This window comes from Sminthopsis crassicaudata, chromosome 4, assembly GCF_048593235.1.
Source record: "Sminthopsis crassicaudata isolate SCR6 chromosome 4, ASM4859323v1, whole genome shotgun sequence".
Lineage (NCBI taxonomy): Eukaryota > Metazoa > Chordata > Mammalia > Dasyuromorphia > Dasyuridae > Sminthopsis > Sminthopsis crassicaudata.
This window is the reverse complement of record NC_133620.1, coordinates 62658077-62676216: the sequence shown is the minus strand read 5'-3', so window position 1 is coordinate 62676216 and position 18140 is coordinate 62658077. Positions and strand designations below refer to the sequence as shown.

Sequence of the window (18140 nt, the reverse complement as noted above, 5' to 3'; positions counted from 1 at the left end):
TTAACTTATCAATGCTTTAATCAATTCTCTAAAGTGATATGTTCAAGAGGAGAAGCTGAGTTGTACTGAGAGAAAGGGAGCTTCCTCATCAGGGAGATCTCTGTACCAGAAAAAACAGGGCTGTTCTTCCTATCTTATATTTTCAAGGCCCTAATTTAAAGTTTTCAAAGAGTTCTGTGCATTACCACAATGCTGAAAGAACTGAGTATCATTAGGGTCAAGTGAAGTCCTTGGTCAAACAGCAATGATAGTGACAAGATTAGGATCCATTACTCCTAATCTAGGATTTTCTCATATTTCTACTTGTTACAAAAAGGACTCTAACTGCTTTAGGATATTATATTTCTGAATAAAACAAAGAAGTTCTTAATTTCAGAAAGAGACAGGGACTATTTCCCTCAAAACTGATGACTTAACTAGATTTCAGATCTCCTAGTTCATGAACGAAGGAATGAAGCATTTCCTCATTACATAAGACTGAAGCTAGGATCTGGTTCTCTGAATTAAGGCCAAATAAAATTCAAGGACAGTGGTTCAGACCATTTAGAAGATGATACAAAACATAACCAGGTGGTTGTGAAATATAGTAGAAAGAGCCTTGGCTCAGAAAACAGAAGATCTGAATTCCAAACCCAGCTTGGGGACTGACTACCTCTGGAATGAGAGGAAAGTTTCTTCCCTTTTCTGAAGCTTGGTTTTCTGATGGGTAAAAATGAGGAGCATGGACTATTAAATGAACTTCCTACTCTAAATCCCATAATTTTCCAAGGATAAACATATCTTTTGGAGGAATTAACCAGGTACTGGGATTTTTTTCCCCCCACAGATGTTAGTTTTCACCGTGCCTATGGTCGAGACATAAATGATGGGCAGATTAGTAATGGAAATAAGGTCTTAGATTTATAACTAGTTATGCCCTTATCTTTGCCTCCATATTGCAGACTCCTGTTGTATCGAACGCTTTTCTGCTTCCTGTATTACCTCTCTTTCTTCCTATAATAAACTTCCAAAGTGAACTATGCCCATCTTCCCTTTCTTTTGGAATATTTGTACTGTATAAATAATGACTCTGTGTTCATTATATTAGAGATGCTATTGTACCTCTCAGCCTACTTCTTAAATAATGAAAGTGAGTTTTATTGACTTTCATTCAGAAGGGAATCTAATTGGACCCCAATGTAGAAAACAATATATCACAAGAGCATGGAGCACAGTGATAGATGGCCAGTCAACTGTGGGACCAAATGATCTAGACATGGCATCTCTCATTAAAACCTAGGGTTTGGAACTAAAATAGGCTTCCTGTCTCAGTTTCCAAGAAATTTCTGTTCGCTGGGTCTGATTTCTAGTTAGGTAACTATACTGTAGGATTCTATTTAAGGGACAATTAGGAAACTAGGGGGCAGATCTTTGCTGAAGTGGTGATGGGGTAAAATAGGGAATGGATGAGAGGAGGAAGGAAGCTTAGCTTCAGAAATAGTCTGAGTATTGCCTAATCCACCAAAAATAGAGCCCTCCACTCCCACTCACCTTAATTTGCTAGGAAAAGTTCTGGGGTTTACCTTTCCTTTTCAGAAATATTGTGGCATCTGAAGTGCTACATTTTATTCAAACCATTTCCTCACACTAACTTTTTCTTTCCATTAAGTTGCTTCTGTCCAAGCCTCTGTCTTAACTCTAGGTAGGTGGGTAGCTTTGTAAATAAAGCTGAGGATGAGGCAGCCCCAGGAGAAAAGATTAACTAACTACTGGACAAACTTGAAAGAGAAAGCAGCAAGGTCTGTTGTAGGCTGCAGGGCAGTGGGGCCCAATGGAAAGAGTACTGGACAAGTCAGAAAACTTTTCATTTGAATGTTGGCCACGTAAGCTGCTTTAACTTTCTAGATTTCCATTTTTAAAATAAGAAGAGCTTTGTTGTTGTTACTATTGTGGAGTTATTTCATTCATTCCCAAATCTCTGTGACCCCATTTGGGATTTTCTTGGTAAAGATACAGAGTGTTTTTCCATTTCCTTCTCCAGTTCATTTTACAGATGAGGAAGCTGAGGAAAATAGGTTTAGATTTAATATGATCCCTTCCAGCACTAAGAGATTTCTGAGCAAGCTTTATCTGAATGAAATAAATAGCATTTACATTTTAAGTAAAATAATATGCAAAATAGCATATGATATCTGAGTCAACATTTGGGGCCTGTTCTTTTTTTATTTGTTTTTAATTAAAAATAGAACTCTATTATTGTTTGTAACTCAAGCTTTTAACATCTTCCTTGGGGCTAAGACTGAATTTGTAGGGAACAATAATAGCTAACATTTTTGCAGCATTTTAAGGTTTGTAAAGGGCTTTATATTTTGTATCTTATTTGATTCTCACAACAACACTGTGAAATAAATGCTGTTAATATTCCTATTTTATAAATGAGAAACTGAGGTTAAGGACTCTTCCAGGGTCTAGTAAGTATCAGAGACTAGTATTAATATTCCTAACTCCAAATCTGGCCCTTTATTCTCTTTCACATAACTGACTATATGACCAATTGGAGAATTCTTTTTTTTTTAAGTTAATAAATTGGATTTTTTTTCAATTAGCAAACATTTATTTTCTCTCCTTCCCATGTTCCCTTTGCTCCAAGAAAACCCTTGTAATATTGTTAAGCAAAACAAATTCCCACATTGGCCATGTCCTAAAATGGAACCACTTAGAAAGACTTAAGAGTTCTGATCAATACAACGATTTGCCATGAATCCAGAGGACTCTAATGAGACCTTCTGATAGGGAGGTCATGAACTACATGTGTAGCTGGATAATTCTTGACTGAAATTCTTAATAGAGATTTCAGGCAAATCCAGAGTTCTAGAACCTGCCCCTCCCCCAGATTATATTCCCAGGAGCTGTCATCCTGTGTTTCTGAATAATCCATGGAGCTCTTGTCTATCTATACACAGGATCCCAGCACCCATGAGGACCAAAGAGCAAGGACTAGAAGGGCCATAGGTATCAGGGCTCATGGCTCACACTGGAACCATCCCTCACAAGATAAGACATGGATTCACCTGGTACTCCCTGGCAGCACTGTTGAGTGCCACATTTCTCCTTCATCTCCGCCATCTCTTCCTCCAGCTTCTTCACCCGAGCCAACAGGTCCTGGAGTCTGCCTGACAATTCACAGTCTCCCTTTGGGGTCTGAAGGCGGATATTGTGCCGGAAGATGATGTTCTGTTCTTCACTGGTCTCCCCAGGGAGAAGAAGCCCTCCTCCATCATCTCTGAGTGGTTCAGGATCAGCCTCCACTTGGATCAGGGAGGACTTTGGTACATCAATCTTGTACGTGTGGCTAAACATAACTTGCTTCTCTTGATTATTGCAGATAGGAGGGTCAGGAGTTGCTGGTGCTGATGCTGTCTGTAGTATGGACCAGAGCAGGAGCCCCAAAGGGCAATAAAATATACGACAAAAACCCATCGTGGGCTTCCTTGGAACTGATGAGAGCTGATTCTTCCTGGAGATCTGTATCCAGAGGGGGAAATAAAAAAGAGTCAAAGGACCACAGAGCAGCAGTTAGAGACCCTGGTGTCAGTCCTATCACATACTTTACAGATGAAGAAATTGAGGATCAGAGTTTTGCTCACAGTCACACAGCCAGTAAGTGGCCAATCCAGGACTCACAACTAGTCATTGGACTTCTGGAATAGTGAATAATCATTAAATGGATCAGGGTTCTTAAGTTCTTCAAAGTTATTTTCCTTGAATTATTATTGTATAAATCATTTTCCTATTTTACTCTGTATCAGTTCATGTAAATTTTCCCAGGCTTCTTTGAATCCATCCCATTCATTATTACTTACAGCACAATAATATTCTATTACATGCAATTGGGAAACAGTAGAAAATTATGGTATATGAATATAGTAACATAAATGTGCACTGTGACCATATCAGAAAATGATACGATTTATTCCACATTCATTCATCCTACTCCCTGACAAAGAGGTGATGAATGAACTAGTAATATGGAATAAAGTTTATGTCATCATTTTCCCAGGGCTGGGTCCCATGGTAGCAGTGGAAGCAGAGAAGTTGATATCTGGGCTCAACATCGTGTTCTGAGAAGCTATAAAGATGTAGTGGACCAACATGTGCTTACATCTCCTTAGAAATCCTTGGAATCCATGAATGAGGATTGGTTTAGGGAAAAGATCTCTGGAGTTGGGGAGAGGGGTATCATTTTTATTTATTTTACTTGACTAAATTTATTTATTAGATGTGAGGATATTTATTTTGTTTGCTAGAGGAAGAGTCATCAACATTTCCCTTCCTCTCTAGTCCCCTTTCTTGATATTTCCAATTTATCCAAATCATTTGTTCATTACCAACAAGTAAGTACCTATTGCATGCCACTGTCAAAAATGCCCTTTTTGGTCAAAAACAAAGTTGTAAAAGTTAACTCCTCTCTCCTTGTCCTTTTCATCTCACTAATCTTTGGAGACACAAATCGAGTGCAGATGGCTTTCTAAATAAGTTTTGAATCAATGTAAAATAGCCCACAGGCTCTTGCCATAAACCACAGCAGGGTTGCTCAAAACCTTCTCTTACATTGTTTGTTTTTGGAGGCTGGAAGATGAGAACCCCCTAGAACCTCCCTACCATTAGCCCCCAATGTTACTTGTCATCTTCAGCCTTAACATGATGTCCTTGCTTATTACAGTCCCAAAGATCCCACACAGCATTCTCAGATTTTCCCGGATAGGCTAATTGCTCGAAAGAAATTGGGAGGATAAGGGGACCTTTTCAACCTAGTACATCTGTCAAATATATAAGACGGAAAAAAAAAGTCTGAATTTTCCACCCAACACACTGAAGGAGAGAGATTTTCCTTGTCTTAACATGTAGAGAAGAGAGTGACATAATCAAATTTCTCAGCATAGACAGATGTCTGTTGGTGAGACATCTGGACATATGGAGTGGGAAATAGAAATTAGTGGTTCAAAGAAGTACCACTAATGGATGAAGAAGATTTTCCTAATGTTGAAGACTATTAAAATGAGAAATCGTTTCCCAGGAAAAGTAATGGAAATCCCACAGAAATGTATTGTAAAACTTCCCTGCCAGGTTTCTAGGCAACAGAGAAGATGATAACTAGTAGTTCTTTTTCATCCATAATTTTTCTAATTCTGCTCAGGACAGAATTGAGGGGATATAATAAGACTCAAAACACAAGATGATCCCCATTTTCTTGGGAGAAGATCTATGAATTCAGTCCCCCTGATCATGAACTAAATGAGATCATTTCTTGCTCTGTCTACTCCCCGCAGACAGACTCAGTCTGAGTTAGTGTACATATATGGAAAGAATCCACTAAGAGGTTTGTTAAATATGGTGAATGTTCAATTTAAAAGGAATAGGATTTTCTTTTGAAAAAAATGGATTTGAGGCATTTTGTGGGTACTTTATTGGAATTTTCAAGGAAGCATAGTATAATGGTTAGACTGCTGGAAAATATGGTTTCAGATCCTATCTTTGACACTTACTAGCTGTATGAGCATAGGCCAATCTAAGTCTCAGTATTCTCATTCATAAAATAAAAATTAAAAAAACACCGCCAGTGTTTCTATGAAGTTCAAATGTGATAATCTACAGAAATGCCATGTTAGTCAATCAGTAAATCCTATTGCTTCCCTTCTGTGGCATTGCTAATTCCAGCCTTGTTGTGAGACAAACTACAGATCAATTAAAATTTTTCCTATCAAAGAAGTGGGCTTGTTAACATGAGAAGTTATAGACTTCCTTTCCCTGGATTTTACTAGAGAGTATTAAATTGTTCACCTATTGGATTAAACTGGAGAAACTATTACCTATATGGTTTGGTTTAGGGCAGGGTTCTTAACCTGGGGTTTGTGAATTAAAAAAAAAAACCATTTTGATAGGGGGCAGTTAGGTATTGCAATAGATAGAATATCTACCTATGAATCTATCTAGAATGGAGTCTGAGATCAAATCTAGTTTCAAACTTCTTACGCCAGTTGTCTAAAAAAAATTGATGATTATATTTCACTACAATTGGCTTCCTTTATAATCCTATTTATTTTATCTTACACACTCAAAAATATTATTCTTAAAAGGGATCCATAAGATTTACCAGACTATCAAAAAAAAAGATTAAGAACTCCTAGGTTAGATAAAGTTCTGACTAGGGAAAGGGCGAGTCATAGATGATTCTTCCAAACCAATGGCTAGATGACTTACTTTCAATTCAAATTCTCTGAAAAGAAATTGGCACACTAAGATAGGGATGAATAATACTGTCTGCCCTGAACAAAGGGCTGAAACTAATTTGTAGCCACTGCTAGGGATATTTATATTTAATGACAGGGTTTTCTCCCTCTCCCCTCTTCCCTTACCCCAACATTACCATTTACCACAAATTGATATAAATGAGGGCAGTTTCTGGTCTTAGAAGAATTCGTACTATCTGTGATTTCCAAAAGAGTCATTTTTTGGAAGATATTCCTAATGGTCTAAGCATTTGAGCAGACACTAATGTATTATACATCATCTCCATCTCTCTTCCTACCGACTATACACTATGACATATATTCTAAGACAGTTATTTCCCCAATCCATGTCTCAGTCTCTTTATCTGTGAAATAGGAGTAACATTCTAATTTAGCCTTCTATCCTAACCCACAGGAATAATAGGAAAATTGCTCAAAGACTGGTTTCAAACAATGGTAGAAATTCAGGTTTAAAATACTGCTCACTCCCACACAGATGTGTTTTTAAACTCAACAAAAACGGAAAAAAATTTCCTCCGATGGGATGGGAAAATTGATATTGATGTTTTAACTTTCAAGAAAATGTCTGACAGCTGCAGAGAGAGACATGTTCATAATAACCAGTAAAGATCCTAACATTTTAGGGAGACAAATGGACCAATGTCAAGACTTTGACTTTTGACAGTCTCCTGAGGAATCTAAACAAGTCTTAACAAACAAGGTGTTATTCTTTCACAGGTAAAAGAGATGTGGCGATCAAGAGCTCCCCAGAATTACCACCATAAAGATCAAGAGTCAGAATTTCTGACCAGTCTGTCAAGAAAGACTTAAACATTTAACCCAATGGTTGAGCCAACTGAGAGTCTAGTGTCGTAATGCCATGAAAATATGTCTGTCATGCTTTGGGATGGAAGTTTGACTCTGCTCCTACATCATTATAAGACTCTGGGTCAAGCTGTTCCCTGTGGGAAATAGACCTAGTGGATAAGACCTCAGTACAGAAGAGCTATTTACTCTCCCTCTGAGCTCATTTAAATTCTTTCTCTGCACTTTGGTCCCATTGATCTAATTTAGGTGACTTTGCAATGGCCTTTGGTGCAAAGCAACAAGGTGCTGACCTGCATTTTGATGGGTAAACCGCTCAGCATGTATTGACTTTACTTTAGTGTCATATCCATCACCCAATGCTGTATTTATTTTTATAAATGTTTCCATAGCAATTGTGAAAATTCCATGATCAAAGTCAAGTGAATAAAATAAGCTAAAATAAGATGAGTTTTTCTGAGAGATCCCCTGAACTTGGAGGCCAGCCAGAGTCCAAAACAGAGACCAATTTTTCCTGGATAATTCAGACCCAACTTCCTCTTTAATTTCAACAGGCAAAAGATCAGTTTAGGGAGGAGAGGGAGCTTGAATTATCATGACAATTGAGATTATGACTCTCTGATCAATCAATGGAATTCTACAACTGTCTGTCAACAACAACTTTTTCCTGCTAGGAACCAGAAATTCTCCAGTGCTTGAGAGGCAATATAATGTTAAGGGGAAAAAAGGGCAATTAATGGAGGGAAAAGGCCCCTAGCTTCAGAGTCAGGAAACTTGGCACCAAATCCTGGCTCTGATATTTATTTGTATGACCTTAAGCAAATCTTTTCTCTATGACCTTCAGTCTCTACCTCCCACTGTGGGGATAATAATTCTTGTTATCCAGAAATACTTTGCAAAGTTCTATGAGGATTGTTGTATTTATGAAGTACTTAAAGAAAAAAAAAGTGATACTTAGAGGATGCTCAGAGGAATAAGTGATATTCAGAGGATGCTTAGAGGAAAAGGCAGTATGGGGTGATATGTTTAGCTAATAGCCAAGAAGTTGTGTACCCCTGAAATTCAACTTTATCTCTCCACATTTCCTCATCTCTCAAGTGGGGATTGAAGGATTTATATATGAAGGGGACCTCAGCGTCTTTTGGTCTAGCCCCATCATTTTGCAGATAAATAAAACTCTGAGTCTCATTCAGCCTCAGTTTCCTCATCTGTAAAATAAGGTTTATAATAACACCTTCTCCATAGGGATATTGGTTCAAATGAGATAATATAGGTAAAGCATTTTGCAAATGTTAAAGCAACATATAAATGTGAGCTATAACCAAGAAAGGGCAAATGAGACTTTATCCCAGGCATTCATCCACCCAGCCAGCCATCCCCCTTTTCCACTCACACACATAATACATACAATGGGAAAGAGGCCTAAGTGAATATATGAATGTATGATACATGAACTCTCTTGGTTTGGATTGGGTCAGCAGGTAACCACTGGTCCTTCTGGGTTACCCACACTTCACATCTCGATGGAAAGATTTGGAATTATCCCTGTCTAGGAACAGAAATGGAGATTATAGGGAAGAGATCTATTCCATTCTCATGGGGCCATGTACTACCTAACTAGAAGTTAGTTAATAAGAATAAATTTGATATTACTTTCAAAATATCCTCTTGGTCAAAATATCCTCTTTGTGCTTCCTTCTGAATAAATTTCTGTTCTCTTTTGTGCGTTTTAAAATATGTCTCTGTGGCCCTCTTTTGGGGGCAAGGGAGATATCACTCTTGTTAATCCTCCTCCTCTCACCCCCTCCCCCAATTAAAATCTGAAAAGCAAAAAGAAATTTTCCAATAACCACTTATCGATCCTCACTCTTCTCAAGATTTCAGGATAGATTTTTAACACTGATGATCACCTCCCAGATACACTAATACCTAAGATTTCATGACAGTGATCTCTCTGGTTTTTCCTTCCTGCCTCTTCCCCCACTCCCTTTGCTAGATCTTCATCCATGTCCCAATGCTAACTAAAGCGCAGTCCTGAGGCTCTCCTGGAGCCTTTTCTCTTTGTTCTCATGCTCTTTTTCTCAGTGATTTCATCAGTTCCTATGGAATCCGTTATATCTTTAAATGATTATCAGATCTACAAATTGCAGCCCTAATTTCTCTCCCAATCTCCAGTCCTGCTTCACTAACATCGGTATCCCAAACTAAAAATATTTAAAAGGGAAATCATGATTTCCCCTCTGAATCTGAACTTCCATTTATATTGTGCAGTGGAGAGAGCTCTGAGTTTGGAGTCAGGAAGTCCCAAATTCATATTCTACTTCATATACTTTACTAGCTATGTGATCTTGTACAGTTGCTTAACATTTCTGTTTGTGTCTGCTTCTTTATCTGTAAAATAGGGATAATAATAGCACTCTCCCTTCCAGAGCTGTGTTCAGGATCAAATGAAATAATATTTATAAAGTACTTATTTCAGCCCCTGGCATACAATAGGCAGTATGCTAGTTCTTATTATTAGAACCAACTTTGTGATCATCCTCCCTTTTTCCTTCTCCCCTCTTCCCAATATACAATTCTTGTCAAGTCTTATTCATTCTGCCTCTACAAAATGTCTCCCCACTTCTTCACTCTTGTGAGGAACACTCATCTAGGACTTTATCTACATTTAACTAGCCAATGACAACAGTCTCCTCTAGATTTTAGTCTTTCTCTTCTACCATCTGGCTTCCATTCCACTGCCTGAAGTGATCTTCTGGATGCACAAATCTGGCCATGTTGTTGCTCTATTCAAAAACCTTCTCTGGCTCCATTTTACCTCTATTGTAAAATAAAATTTCTCTGCTTTTCATTTCACAATCTGGTTCTACTCTACCTTTTCAGATTAGTTTCCTGCACTCCATCTTCCAGGTGAATTGGCCTGCTCACTGATCTCTGAATTTGGTATTTTGTTTCTCCCCTTGGGTCTTTGCACATGCAGTGGTCATTTAATGCACCCGACTTCCTAGACTCCCTACTTTCCTTCACAGATAAGCTCACGAACCCCCTTCTGTCAGAAAGCTTTCCTGATCTCTTCAGTTATCAGGGCTCTCAAATTATCATATATATGGCATACTTCTATCCTCCCAGAAGAGTAGAATGTAAGCTCCTAGAGTGGAGAGACGGCTTTTGTCCTTTGGATTGAAACTATTACCTTGTTATTGTTCCCACAACCATTCTACCAGTTAATAGAGTAAGTGAGATTTAAGTAGCCAGAATAAAATAACAATTAATACTAAGAGTATGAGAGAGGAAATAAAGAAGTCACTTACCAAACGTGTCTTCTAAACTAATTAAGACCACATCCAGAAGTATGTACTAAATTGAGAGAAGTTAGGTAGACCTGATAAATGGCTCTTGGTCTGCAAGCTGCAGATAAACACCAGATATTTACAGTAAAAGCAGAAACTTTACTCCAACTATACAACCCTAAGAAGGCATTGGGTAACTTGACATAGTTTATGTTAATGAGTCAAGACTAAGGGGGGTACAGATAAGGCTTAGGCCATCATTCCATTAGAACTCTATCAAAATCAGAACCGGAAATCTTACCCCTTGACCTCTTCTTGGGTCCAAGCTACCCAAGTGTTCTCAATTCCACTCTGAAGTCGGCTTCCCTCTCCCATCCCATTTCCCATGCCATCTGCTCCTCTACAAGTCATTTCCTAATAAAGTAGGGTTGATCCCTTGCTCGTTGCCAGGGAGATCTTTCCCAGGGAGTATCCCAAGAACCAGGCTTGTTTGCTCTAACCCAACCAGCACCTCCATATATTATAAGCCAGATACCTGGGCTGAGACTCTGTCGACAGCCACTACTACCATGAACAAACATGGCACCCTAAATCCTCTGGGAAAAAGCAAGAACCCACTGGCTGACATGGAATCCTGTGGCTTCCTGACAAGGACCTGTCCTTGAGGCTGGGCTTAATAGAACAAAAGTCTTTATAAATGCTTATTAGATTGGATTGGAGTAGGTTAGAAGCTGCTAGATGATCCAAATGGGTGAACTTCTCTCTCCATTCAAGACAGTGTTTTTAGTTTGTGTCCCTATCCCCCACTCCCAAATGATAACAACTGTCCTATCTCTTGTCTCAAGGCCAAAAAGTTCCTTATCTGTAGATAAGGAAATTGAGATCCAGGGAGGTAAGTGACTTTAGAGAGTTAGGATAACTCCTAATCCATCACTTCCACAATTCCCCCACAATGGACTGTCTTCAAAAAACTTTAACCTGAGGTGATAACAGCTGCCCTTCCATATCTACCTTGTCCATTTATAGTCAGAATCAAATGAGAGAGTGTTTATGAAAAAATTTTGAAGGGCTAAAAGTAAGAAATAATAATAAAGTATAATCATTATTCCTCAAGCAAATTATAATTGAACCAAATTAGATTTTGTCCCAAGTACAAATTAGGAACATTATGTTTGCTCTTTTCTTGAGTTTAAATCACTTCCCCATAGGAGTTTCAACTATGATGAAAGAGAGAAAAATGGTGGAAGGAATGAGAAATTGTCATTACAATAATAATGTTAGTATTATTAATTAATAGTTGGTTTTTACATCTCAATTTACCAGTCATTTTTTACAAATGCACAAAGCACAATGAGCCTTGAGATAGGCAGTATTATCCCCATTTTTTACAGATTGAAGTTTAAGGAAACTGAATGAGGCCCAAGGGCACATAGTTAATAAGAGGCAGAACTGGAATCTGAAACCAGACTTGGTTTCAAAAAGGAATATAGAATTTAGTTCATAAAGGGACCTTAGCTATCCCCTAGTTTATCCTACCCCCATTTTATAGATAAGGAAACTGAGACCTAGGAAAATCAAGTGATTCCTCTAAGGTCATTGTGTGGTATTAAAAGTTTGAGAGAAATTATTTCTGGGTAACTAATCCTTCTATTAATCATGCTAGTATGTAATTAATAAAATATGTCAGTGACACTTTTAGATACCAAAGACCCCTCGTGGAACTTGCTCAATGCTTATATGTCCTTAGAAGAATGAGTGTTCTGAGGGTAATGACTGACTGATTAACAAGTAATGAGAGAGAATGAATATTATAATGAGAGGTGAACCTATTCTAATGAGGGGCTGTGGGATGTGGCTTTAATCATGTCACATTCAAATCACCTCCAGTCTTCTGCAATTTAGACAAAGGGTCTGCTCCCCTGACCAAACTTGGTTTTGTGGAACACAAAGGGCTGGAATTCCCCTTATTTTAATTCTTTGTAAGGTTTTCTAGTCCCGTGAGATACCAACTCTACCTGAGTAAAATAATCTAGGTGGGGTGAAATTTTGGAAAGGTCAGAAATTCCCCCCAAAAAATGTGCTATTTAATAATAATTCCTGCCAGTCACATAGGTGATAAATAGCACTCCCACGCTCTCTGACTTTAAATCTAGTGCTGTTTCTACTAGATCATTTCTATTTATACCTCATCTATCTTCCTCAATACCCTCCATTCATTATTTCCAAAATCTACAAGCAGCAATCCATGTCTTCCTGATACACATCTAGCCTCTATGTTATTTGGAGCTCAAGCTTTGCTGAGTAGGAATTTCTGTCCTTTTGTACATGGACAGAAGTGAGTAGATCTATAACTAAGGCAGGTAGTATGGCCTTTGATCAGGACAGAAAATTTAGAGGGCACTGATTGAACCTTCCTGAGAGCACTTTCTCCCTTCCCCTACCCCCCTCTATGTCTTTCCCCAACAGCAGTAGAGCTCCCCACCCTAAATTAATTTTTTTCCACCGGTATCCTTGCTCTCTTCACCACTCCTTCTCTGGGTAGCCCCACTTTTAGGAGGTGAGATATTATGTTGTCTTGATGTATACATTCTTCTCTACAGGCAATGAAGTGGTATATCACATAAAGTTCTAGGTCTGCAGTCAGGAACTTTATGTAGTTCCTGAGTTCAATCTGGCCCCAGACACTCATTAGCTATATGACCCTGGAAAGGTCATTAACCTCTGCTTACCTCAGTTTCCACCACCATAAAATGGAGATTAATAATAGTACCCACTTCCCAGGGTTATGAAGATCAAATAAGATAATATTTGTAACTTGCTTAGCACTAAGTAGACACTTAATAAATATTTCCTTCCTTTCCACCATACCAAGACTCTTAGGGGGTATTCCCATCTCCCATCATTTGCCCTAGGGGAAAATTTTACTAGTGATAATTGTAGAATGTAATGTCCTAGAAGATAATTTGAGTTCTTTTGAACAGAATATGCCATTTTTCATATATGAAGATGATACCAAAAGGTATCTCTACCCTTGAAAGGGTAAGTTCTCTAAAATTCTCAGTAAATTTACACAGATTCATTTTCATTCGATCTCCTTGAAGACAGGTAACACACATTTGTCAGATATAGCTAGGATCCCAACCTGACAGTATTTAACCAGCTTAGCCAATTTTTTATTACCAAAGCTGGTCATTAAATAAGTAAGGATCTATGACCAGCCTCATACTGAGCTAGGTTTTTTTTTTAATAAGAGTTATATACATCTAATATATCTATATGTAATATAAATGTAAATATAGTTATAGAAATGAACTAAATCTATCTATTTAAGACATATCTGTCTATATACCAAATTAGGTTGAATTGGGAAGAAAGGAGGAGGTAGAGGAAAGGGAAACTCCACAATAATAAATAAGGTTGGTCTATAATGTTTAGACTTTTACTTTTTGTTTGTGAATTTTAGCTTTTTTTTGGGTAATCTTACATATGGGATTTTGTGAATATGGGCAAATCCCTCAACCTCTCAGTATCCCCAAGAAACTCTCTATATTTACTCATAGATGAGTTGCCAAAACAAATTAATAAAGGGAGCTTCTATGATAAGGGTTCTTACACTGATGAAATCACAAGTCTGGACCAAAGAAAAAGAGATATGGGTCATTGAGGTAAGAAGTGCAGTCCAAGCCCAAGGAACTGTGTGGCTAAGACTACTGACTTGTACAGGGAACAAATGTTTTGCTTTGGTTTCAGTAACATGACATTCAGAGAATCAGCCTAATTTAGTAATAATGAGTTGGTCTTTTAGCCAGGAAGTGCCTTAGACACTATGTGTCCCTGGAAAAGCCATTTAATCTTTCTCAGCCTCAATTTCTTTATCTGTATAATGAGGAAGTTGAGCTCAATGGTCTTGAAGGTCCCTTCCATCTCTCAATTGATGATCGTATCACCTGAGATGGTCTTCTGAACATGATTAATTTGGCTGAGATGGAACCTCCTGCATTTCCTACCAAGTCCCCTGCCATGTGGGTATGGGTAGCCTCCTCAATTAACTGCTTTAAACTGGTGAGCCCAAGAGGATTGCTTTCTTTTGTACCATCTTTTTGGCCCTTGGCTCCAGGTTAGTCAAGCTAAGCAAGCTCCAAAGGCCAACCTGGGTTGTTTATAATAAGTGCTTAATTAATGCTTATTGATTAATGAGATTCTGAGAAAGTCATTTAACTTACCTTCCTTTCTGCATTGGTAGAGGGAGTTTCCTTCTTAGAAATTCTCTAAACTAAGAAAATCATGGGTCCACTTAAGAAGGAATACTATTCAACTGGATCTTTAGAATAATACAGAAACTGGACCTCTGGGGACTCATGCCGGCCCTATGAGACCTTCTACAATCTGTGGCTCAAACAGTTGCCAACAGAGGCAGGGAACACTGTCCACAGGCACTTTCTCGGGAACAGTCTACTACCCACACTTTAAACCAAAAACAAAATTTTTGAAAGCAAAACCTCCAACCACAAGGCATCTGAGAGCAGCCCTTCAATTTGTTTTCTTCTACAGGAATCTGCACAACAACCCAAACCAGGCTACTTAAGGGAATGGATACTCAATGAGAAGACCTAGATCTAAATAGGTAACCTTGGACAAGATACTTCACCCCATGGGTTTCAGTTGCCTTCCCTGTAAAGTGTAATGTTTGGTCTAAATAAACCTTAAGGTTTCTTCAATCTCTAAGAACTAATATGTTCTCCAATGCTCAAAACATTTTTGTAGAATGATTCATCAATGAGAAGGAAAGAACACTCTATACTAAAATAATGTCAACCAATTTTTTTTACAACCACCAATGATTTTTTTATTCCCTCAAGGAAAAAAAAATACCAGATTTTCCTTCTACTTTCCCCCTGCCTCTCAAGTGAGGCAGAGTTTGGAAAATGGCAAATTCTGAAAACTATTTCTATATGGGAACACACTTCACCTCCTACTCTACTACAGGGACCAAGCTTTGCAGCTGTTCTTTGCTTTTACCAGGTGGGTTTTCTGTTTTCATACAATTAGAATCCCTTTTGGTGTAATGCTATGGTCTCTTAAGATATCTCTGGAAGACATGAGTTCAAATTCTCCCTTAGATACTAACGAAATGTGATCCTCTCTCTTCCTTAATTTTCTAACTTGTAAAATGAGGATAATACTAATACCTACTGTCCAGGTCAGCTGTGAGATCAAATGAGAATATGTAAAAGGGCTTATACTTATTATTACTGTTACTATCTAATATCCATAGAACGTTAGTCCTCATTGCTAAATCATTATTCTTCTAAGAGTGGTTGATTATTACTACTTCGAGATTTTTCTTACAGTATATTGTAATTCTTGGTGACTCAAATTCAGCACTTATTAAAGGAAACCCTGACTGTTGCTGATGAATGGTTTTCAACATGAGTATATCTCAGCTTTTCTGACATGTGAAGTTATAGCAAGGGAACCATGGCAGAGTTATAAAAATATTTTTCCTCTTAGTTAATAGTCAAAAGTAAAAAAATGGTACCATGCTCTGGTCCAAGGCAAAATAATTCAAATTCTAATGCTAGTATTTTGTAAGGAAAATGTCATAAGATGATGAAGAAATTAAAATTATAAAGAAAATCCCTAACAAAGCACAATAAATAATGACAGAGACACAGAGGGACCAAGACAGACAGAGTTGCCAAAATATGAATAAAATAAAAATATCTTCATGATGGCTTTTTGGTTGATTTGGAGTTGGGTTTTTTTGTTTGTTTTGCCAAATAACCAAAAGACAACCTTTCTAGAAGTCTAAAGATAGTAAAAAAAACTTTATATTTATATATTGTTTATTGATACTTTCATTTAATTTTAATAAATTCCATAGGGTAGATAGGCAGCAAGTTTACATTTTTAATTTAAGGACACTGAGGCAAGAAAGATCAAAATGAAATGGTGAATATCACGGGATAAATCCAGATAAGGGGCTCAGAGTAGAAGTATTTTCTTTAACTGCCCATCTAACAGATTGTCCCTGAAACCTAATGTCCCCCTAAGTCACTTTTTATTTCTCATAGATAAGGGTTTGAAGATAGAGATCCTTACCTCAGAAGTTCCTGGGCATACCATCCCACTCCTTTTGCCACCTTAGGAGAAAGCACTCTTGAGGACTCAAGGTTGTTCAGGATCTCCTCAGCCCTCCTTTGTCCCAGATAACCCTTCTTCCCTCTCTGAGTTTAAATCCCTTCTGGTGAAGACCAGGATAGCCAATAGGGATGCTTGGGTGTTGCCCTTTCTTCCAGAAAGGGATTCCATTTGAGATCTAACAAGGAATTTCTTCTCCCACTCTTTAACTGGAAAAAAAATGCACACTTTTCCCCATTTCATCCTTCTGCTTTGTTTACACGGCAGCTAGAAACACTGAAGGATGTTTCCATTTAAGCAGATGCAAAACTAGGCTATTAAAAGGAGTAGAATATCTTGTGGCAAGGAAGAAAGAGCTTTAGATTTGAATGTGCTTATTTGTACAGTCTCATTTCTGTCTCGGGGGCTTCTCTGAGCCTTTCCTAGACTGAACTCTCATGTTAAAAATTCTTTGTGGTCAAACAGAATGGAGAATGCTGCCCTCTTGCCATTAAAATACTTTGCCATCCAAAGCTGTGTAATACAGTAGAAAGAGACTTTGATTTGAGTTCAAATACTGTCTCTGAATATGACTGTGTAATTTGGGGAAATGATACCCCTTCTTTAACTGTTTCCTCATCTGTAAATCAAGAAACACTAGACTCTATGGCCTCTAAAGTCTCTGTCCGTTCTGTCCTGTAATCTCTGCTCCTGGAAGAAGTTAGAACACAGAAGCATGGTTCAAGACCACCCTTCCCTTTCCCTCCTAGATTTCCCTTCAGAATGAGCAACAAGGGAATCTAGGGACTCAGAGCTGTGCTCTGACTTTCAGGACCACACTGTGATCCTTGCCATGGTGACAAAAGTCCCACTCCTACCCAGACAAAGATGGTAGGGTCATAAAGAGAAGACCAATAGAATCTCATTTCCTGATCCCTTTGCTGTTCCATTAGCTCTTGGGATATCAGATAGCCCTCAACAAAGAATGGGACCTTGAGTAAAAAAATCTGCAAATGTACACTAATTCCCACTATTCAAAATTATAATTGTGTGTAATATGGTCATTAGTTCTAGCCCAGTGAAATTATGTAGTGTACAACTATTTTGTAGGATTTATTATTCAGTTTTAGCTTTTAGAAATGACTATTAGCTTCTAGTTTCCTTCCATTGATACTAAGTGTAGGCAGAGGGAAGAAAGGAGGAGGTGTTAAATTAGAGATTTAAGATCAGTCAGCAAACATCAAAAATTCTTGGACCTTTTTTTTCCTTCCTTAACCCTCAACAAATGTTACTTGACACTCTTTACCATGACCCAATTGTCAGCCCCTAACATTGTCAACTAGTGTGTCCCCAACCTTTCTCAATTTCATCCCTAGAATACTTTTGTTATTTATCCTTAGAATAAGAGTTAACCTCATGAGTGTGCAATTGCCTACACGATATGACTACGAGGAAGGCCCTTTTGCCCACCAATAAACATATATTTTCCAACTAATTCCTTTGAATTTGCCTCATTCCTTCCCTAACCCCAAATCTCCTGAAATTATACTTTCAAAGTGGAGTACTAATGAGTTCCATCTTACTCTACTCATTGCCTTTACTCAATCCAAATTCTCCTTTACCTCTGTGGACCTTT

The 18140-nt window shown here is 38.0% G+C and overlaps 1 protein-coding gene across 4 annotated transcripts in view; it reads right to left on the bottom strand.

The window, feature by feature from the left end:
• Positions 1–16605, bottom strand: part of TNN (tenascin N) — an 86438-nt gene extending 69833 nt beyond the window's left edge. For 3 of the 4 annotated variants that reach the window (XM_074308420.1, XM_074308422.1, XM_074308423.1), the window contains exons 1-2: positions 16487–16605; positions 3051–3504 (exon numbers count right to left, since the gene is read on the bottom strand). In XM_074308420.1, coding sequence (XP_074164521.1) covers positions 3051–3504; positions 16487–16510 — 478 coding nt within the window. In that variant the 5' untranslated portion in view covers positions 16511–16605. Of the gene's footprint in view, positions 1–3050; positions 3505–10405; positions 10482–16486 lie in introns of those variants that run through there. The other variant, XM_074308421.1, reaches the window with a different exon arrangement.
• Between the last annotated feature and the right edge of the window lie 1535 nt (positions 16606–18140).